Consider the following 7385-nt stretch of genomic DNA (forward strand, 5'->3'; position numbering starts at 1 on the left):
GTGTGGCTGAGAAGGCAAACTGAGGAAGACTCGTGGTAATGGAGGCTCATACCTTCACTCTCATCCCTGTCCATTTCCTGGCTGTGACATTCTACTACAGTTTTTCCAGATGTTCCATGGGGAGAAGGGGATTGTGTGAAGTGTGTAGATTGGCTTTCTCAGTATTATTTATTACAAGTTCATGTGAATCCACAACTATCTCAAAAAAAAAAGCTTACTTTAAAAAAAAAAAAAAAAAAAGGACAGAGCACGGTTCCATCTGGAATAGTATTTTATAGCTTCCAAGCAACAGCAGATCTGAAAGCAGACAATTAGGATTCCTGGCAACTGTCTTTTAGAGGAGTATCTCATTTTGGGTACCCAATAATCAACATATGATAGCAAACTAACAGTCAACAGAGGCACAAGAGGGCAGGTTCCCAATCCACGAGACAATATTCAATCAACTATCCTTGATAGAGTCATCAGGCTTCCCCAACTCTAGTACTGATCAGTAAGTCTGAGTCTCGGGCCAGATTACAGGCGCATCCATGCAGCATAGTAAGAAATGTATTTGGCCCTTGTCCCCGACTTCTGGCACAGAGCTCCTAAAATCCTTGGAAGTTCTAAAATAATAGGAGGGTCTCCTAAAATTTATTCCTAAGAAGCCCCTTTCAATTACACTGGAATTTATGCTGATGAGGTGACGTCGGATGGGGTCCCTTCACAACGTCAGGATGGGGCTGGTCACAAGAAACACCGAGTCATTAGCGGGCTGGAACTTGAAGCCCTACCTGCTGACCTTAAGGGAAGGAGGCTGCCTGGAGATTAAACCCTATTAAAACTCTTGCACAAGGAGAGAACTTCCAGGCCGGTGAGTGAACACATGTGCGGGAAGGGTGGTGCCCACCCTGGTTCCAGAGGACAGAAGCTTCTGCTTCAGGACCCTGCAGGACCTGGCCCTATATACCTCTGAGTATGTTCAACTGTACCCTCTGTAATATCCTTTACAATAAACTGGGAGATACAGGTGTTTCCCTGAGCTTCGTGAGTCATTCTAGCAAATTATCAGACTCGAGGAGGAGATGGTGGGAACCCCCGGTTTATATAACCAGCAGGTCAGAAGTACAAGAGGCCTGAACTTGCAACTGGGACTTGTCCGAAGCGGGCAGCAGTCTTGTGGGACTGAGCCCTTACCCAGTGGGATCTGCAGCCTCTCCATGTAGACAGCGTCAGAATGGAGTTCAGTCTGTAGTACACCCAGCCGGATCTCGCTGAGAAATGAAGAACTGCTCTGTAGGGGGAAAAATCCCACACGTCTGGGGTCAGAGGTATTGAGAGTAGAGGAGAAAGTTTTCCCTTACAATTCTCCCTCTAGAAGATGCAATTTGTGAACAGCTAGATTTAGCCCCAAAACAGCACATCAGTTCACCAAAAGATGTTTTCCTTTCAAAGGACCTCTACCTAGCATTTCCACCACACATTTTAAGGAATTCTTTCAATTAAAACTCCACTTACCCCACCCTTTTCAGAATCTCATCTGCTGAAGCTATGTGTGGCACTCCCGTGGGCCCACATAACCCCTCTCTCCAATTTCACAGGGGAAGACAGTGAGGCTTGGTCACCAGATTGGCTCAGGGACGGGCAAGAGCGTTCCAACCGCTGAACCAGTGCTCCTGCCCAAGTCCATCTTTCCCTAGTTCCACTTTAAACAATTACCCTCATGGAATTCTTCCCATGTGGACCTCACCTTACCCATAAACTGTGAACTCAAACTAACCCTGCAATACACAGTCCGCAGGAAATCCAGAGACCGGGGCGCTGCAGACAGCTGCTTTCCCGTACGACGAGGAACAGCCAAGTCCATTGCGCAGTTAAATGGGAGAAGCAGCCCTCCGGGCGGGAGCGGGCTGCAGCCTCCTCCCAGCTCCGCCACTCCACGGACTTCAACTCCCCCAGCTACCTCATCTAACTATGCCTTGTCTTTCTACCTGCAGGAACACAGAAGCAAAACAAAATATTTACTTCCTCCTCACGAACAGCAAGAGTAGAATGAAACATAATTGTTTGTGTTTCTCAGAATGGAGCAGAAACTACACATGTGGTTGTGTAATTAGTAAAAACCATTCTAGGATCATCTTTCTTACAGGTTCAAAATCTTCTCATTGTATACAATTGCTCTGCACTGGAAGGAAGCAGTTTTACTTATGAGACCAGCTTGTCTGCCTGAAGTCACAGAGTGTGCCTTGTGTCTCATCCCCTTCTGAAACACTGTGCAACTTTCTTGATCCATACACTATTCCCAATCACTAGAGATATGGGGAAAGAAAAGAAAACGCATAATAATTAAGTCTCATACGCCGGGGGTTTCAACATCCATGCTGTTGACGTTCCGGGCAGTAGTGTCTGTGCGAGGGAGTTGTCTGGTGCACTACAGGATGTTTAATGGTAACCCTGGGCTCTACCCACAAGATGCCAGGAGCAGCCTTCCAGTTGTAACAACCAAAAATATCTCCCACAACTGCCAAATGTCCCTGTGGGGAGCAGAACTGCCCCATTTGAAAACCACTACATTATACATAATACACACAAATATTTGGAAGACATCACTCAAAAGGAAAACTTTAGACTGAAAAGAGAGGACAGAAAGAAGGCATAATTTTCTTTAAATATGTGAGGTTTCCATATAAAAGCAGGACCTGGGGTGCCTGTGTGGCTCAGTCAGTTAAGCATCTGCTTTCAGCTCAGGTCATGATCCCAGGGTCCTGGGATTGAGTCCTGCATCAGGCTCCTTGTTCAGCGGGCAGCCTGCTTCTCCCTCTGCCTGCTCTGCCTGCTGCTTCCCCTGCTTGTGCTCGCTCTCTCTGAGAAATAAATAAAACCTTAAAAAAAAAAGTTAAAATAATAATAAAACCAGTTAATAACATTATTTTTAAAAGATTTATTTGTTTTTTATATGAGAGAGACAGTGCACAAGGAGGGCAGGGGAGGGAGAAAACCCCTGCTGAGCGCAGAGCCTGCCGAGGACTGAATCTCAGAACCCTGAGATCATGACCTGAGCCGAAAGCAAGAGCGAAACAGTTAACCAAATAGTTCACCCAGGCACTCCAAAATCAGCTAACATTTGTATTTCCCGCAAGCCCGCCACTGTTCTACGTACTTTAAGTATTATTTCATTTAATCTTTACAATAACCTAGTGAAGTTGGTAATGTTGTCCTCACTTTATAGACAAAAAAAAAAAAAAAAACACACCAAAAAACTGAAGCTCAGAAATGTTAAAGAATTTGCCCAAGGTCCAAGAGCTAATAGCAAAAGCAGAATCAAGACTCAAACCGAGGTCTAACTCTGAGACGAAGCTCGGAACCACCAAGCTACTACAACCACAACAAATTAAGGATCAACATAATAAATAAAGAACTCTTTGACTCACAAGCTGTTCCTTTCAGCAACAGTCCACCAGGATATCTGTCCAGACCACAAGCAGACCCAGAAAGTCTTCCTTCCTAACCCCCAGAGAAGCCTCTGCCCCAAGTCCCTGGAGTCCCTCTGCAACATTCAGCTCTTCCTACCTGACGTTACTCAAGCTACTCTCTCAAGCACTTCCTACTCAGAAAGCTCCTCCAGAAGTGGGGCAACCGCTTCTCATGTTTACAGTCCCACAAAGGCTTGCACAAACTGGGGCTCAGTAACCTTTTCTGAACAACTGCCCCTGAGGCAAAAGGCCTCCACATCCCCCACTCTCCAGATCCCACACCAGGAGGAATGATTAAGCAAGCACCTTGGAGAGATGCAATTTTTATACTCAAGCTGAAGATTTTATTGGATATGCTCCAAGTTTTTTCCAATTCTCAGAATCTGAGTCAGAAAGGGAGAGATGACTGGCAGCACACCCCCCGGCTACATCTTCAAACAAACTACCGAGGACTCACTTGACTATGACCACATACCATGTAGCAGGGGCCGCATGGATTTATACACATAAACATGTATGTGTGTTTATGTGTATGTGTACATACACATACATACATGTATGTATAACTATGAATGCATATATATGCATACAAATATCTGTTTGCTCTTGAAGAAATTTTTTTTTTTTTTAAGATTTTATTTGTCAGAGAGAGAGAGAGAGCGAGCGAGCACACAAGCAGGGGGAGGAGTGGCAGGCAGAGGGAGAAGCAGGTTCCCTGCTGAGCAGGGAGCCTACTGCAGGACTCGATCCCAGGACCCTGGGATCATGACCCAAGCCAAACGGAGACACTTAACCATCTGAGCCATCCAGGCTAGCCCTCTTGAAGAAATTAAGTGAACACCTACAAGATTTCTAAGGACTTAAAACCAGCACAAGAAGATTTAAATCAGGAACCTCTTTTTTTTCCCCTTGAAGTATTAATTTTTTTCCCCTTGATGTAATGCTTCACGTAGTGCTTCCCATAAAATACCAACACAATCTGCCAACGAGAACAACCTCCCCCAAGCAGTGGAGCCTGGCATCCTTTCAGGGAAGTGCCAAGCGGCCAAGCCCTCTTGGAAGAAATGAGAGTTTGCGTGTGTGGCAGTGAAGAGATGTCCACACACAGTGGATGGCGGGGGTGGGGGAGGGGTGGTGGTGAAGCATCCTTCAGAACACTAAATATTAGTCTGGAGACCACCTTCAAAAGACAACCACTAAATTGTATCTTACAAGCACTAGATTTCCCACAGAAATCCCAGGTTTCCAGGCCAATGTACTTACATTGCTTTAAAAAAACAAACAACCAAAAAAACCTATGCCCAGGGGCACCTGGGTGGCTCAGTGGGTTAAATGATCTGCTCAGGTCATGATCCCAGGATCCTGGGATCGAGCCCTGGGAGCCTGCTTCCCCCTCTCTCTCTCTCTCTCTGCCTCTCTGCCTGCTTGTGATCTCGGTCTGTCACATCAATCAATCAATCAATCAGTCAATCTTTAAAAAAAAGAAAACCAAAAACCTATGCCCACCGTTCGCAGAGGCAGAAGCCTGTCTTAACCGTATCTGGCGAATGGCAAATTCTCTACAGTAAACTGGAGGTGAAGGGGAGAGCTGGAGGAGAATGCCACAGAGCAGAGCGACCAAGCAACGGCTTTGCCCAGGCCCGTTGGGAATCAGGACAATGTGGAGAGCACCCGGCAGGCCGTGCTAGGCGTCCCTGCTTCCCTTCCTCGGTGCTTCTGAGAGGTGGGGAGAAGAATCGTGCACCTGCACAAGCCCTCCCCACGGTCACCCGGTATGGAGGGTCTTTCCTTCCTAACGGGCTATCTCCATCAATGACATAGCATTTTCCCTTCGTGGGCCACCAATCACCAAGCAGGGAGGCTGAGCTGCGACCCTCCGGAGCACGCATTCAGACCGAGGACCAAATGGCCCGGCCACCGGGCTCAGAACTCGGGGCCAAAGTAAACACTTCAACAGGACCGACAAAGCTTCCAAGAGCAAGCACAGACCCTCTCCTTCCATTTGCAGGCAGGTCTTTCCTTATTTGCTTCGAGTGAAATCTCCCAACCTGGGATAACCAGACAGAAGCTTTCGAATGCGTGCGTCTTATTTCAGGGGCCAGTTTAAACCCGCACCACTGAACTCCACGCGAGTTTAAACAGGGCCGGTTTTCCCATCCATCCGCCTTTGTCGGGCAAAGCTTGGACAGCTGTGGTTTAACGCTTGTCCCCAAAGGTGACTAACGTCAAGGCAATCAGACCTATGATTTAAAGAAAAAAAAAAAAAATCATCACCAAGCTTCTGTCCTGAGCACATCCCAATTACGGCTAAAAACACAGAATTTTGATTCTTTTTTTTTTTTTTTTTCTGTCTTCTTTACTCCACACCCAAGCAGAGGTGTGCAGGCAGCTGAGAAATCACGGCGACAGAGACCGCTGACGTCCGAGGGGGCAACGGCTTCCGAGACGTGTTTCGGGGCAGGGCACGGAACCAACCGGCGGCACTTTATTCTCCAATTCTCTCTCCATCTTCTATCTGCCCAATCGCCACATTCGGGTCCAGCCAAGTGCCTTTACCCTCTGCGAGGCTGGCGGCGCGAGCGAGGGGGACTGCGGGCAGGCGAGGGGGCGATGCCCGGGGTGTGCCGCGACCCGTAGCGCCGGAGAGCGTGCAGCTGTTTACTAGCGGGGCCCCCGCGACGCCAGCGCCGCGCGCGGCCGAGCACGCCCCTCGGGCCGACCCCGCCTCCCCCCTCAGTCCCGGGCGCGCTCGGGCGTGGGGGCGGCGCGGCGCTCGGGCTCCGGGACGCGCCCGCGGGACGCGCAGGCTCCCCGCGCACCGCCCCCAGGGCATCGGCGCCGCACTCCCGCGGCCCCCGCGCCCGCCCCGCGCACCGCCCGCCCCGCGTTACCTCGGAGGCCTGGGTTGTCGTCTCTGGCCCGAATCTTCCGGATTTTGACGGGGCGCCCGCTCAGGGTGGACAGGACCAGGCGCTGGCGCAAGAAGTTGCAGCCCGCGTAGCTGAGGCAGTGCGCCTGAGTCGCCATGTGCGCGCCCTCCGCAGAAGCGCGGGCGGCCGGGGCGTGGCGACTTCGGACGGGCGCGGGGGTCGCGACCCCGGCGGCGGCGGCGGCGACAGCGGCGGGGGTGACCCGGGCTCCTCACCGTAGCCCTGCAGCCCCCGGCGCGTCCACGTGGTTTGGAACAGGAAGACGGAGAGACGAGACACCGGGTCAGAGGGGAGAGGGGCGGAGTCGGTAGCCGTCTCCCCGCCTCCCCACCCGACCGGGGACGGCTCCCGCGCCGGGTCTCGCCGCTATTGGTCCGCGCAGGATCAGGGCGGTGCCCATGAGACGTCGTCATTGGCTCGCGCTGGAGCTGGGCGGTGCCCGGGCCGCGCTACCATTGGCCCGCGCTGGAGTGGGGCGGTGCTTGGGCCCCGGCAACAGCGCGCGGCGGGAGGGAGCGCGTGCGGGGGGCCGCTCGTTAGCCCAGCGCGGGAGCTCCGCTTCCCGGGTAGTCTCTGTGCGTTCTCTCCCCGCGTGGGGTCCGGGGGGCCGACGGGCTGGGGTTGGTGCTCACTACAGGCGCGGTACTTAGCCTCAGTACTTACGGCAAAGCAAACCCTGGATGTACCTAGTATTATCTCCCCGCCTTTTTCCTGCTGGAGGAGCTGGGATTAGCGCGTTACCCTGCTGCGGTCTCTGTGCGGAGCGCGCAGCCGGCGCGGTTCCCTCGCTCCCAGCTGCAACCCGCGAGGTGCACCCATTCCCGCCTTACACGGGAGGAAAGACGGGAGGAATATTGCACAGGTGGCGTGGCCCTATGCATGGGGACCGGAGTCTTGCGATACCAGGCCATTGCTTACTTTATTAGGAGATACCAAGATGTGCCCCTTTCACAGCCGTCCCTTTACGTGCAGAGCGCTTCCACCAAATCGGTTTCTCCCATCC

General features: G+C 51.6%; 1 protein-coding gene across 2 annotated transcripts in view; it reads right to left on the minus strand.

Annotated features, from left to right (window-relative positions):
• The window catches only part of RCL1 (RNA terminal phosphate cyclase like 1), a 63810-nt gene extending 57138 nt beyond the window's left edge, over positions 1–6672 (minus strand). Inside the window, exon 1 of one of the 2 annotated variants that reach the window (XM_045065021.1) lies at positions 6344–6672. In XM_045065021.1, coding sequence (XP_044920956.1) covers positions 6344–6479 — 136 coding nt within the window. In that variant the 5' untranslated portion in view covers positions 6480–6672. Of the gene's footprint in view, positions 1–3410; positions 3940–6343 lie in introns of those variants that run through there. The other variant, XM_045065022.1, reaches the window with a different exon arrangement.
• Positions 6673–7385: the final 713 nt, after the last annotated feature.

Source organism: Mustela putorius, unplaced genomic scaffold, assembly GCF_011764305.1.
Source record: "Mustela putorius furo isolate JIRA1106 unplaced genomic scaffold, ASM1176430v1.1 tig00003854_pilon_pilon_pilon, whole genome shotgun sequence".
NCBI lineage: Eukaryota > Metazoa > Chordata > Mammalia > Carnivora > Mustelidae > Mustela > Mustela putorius.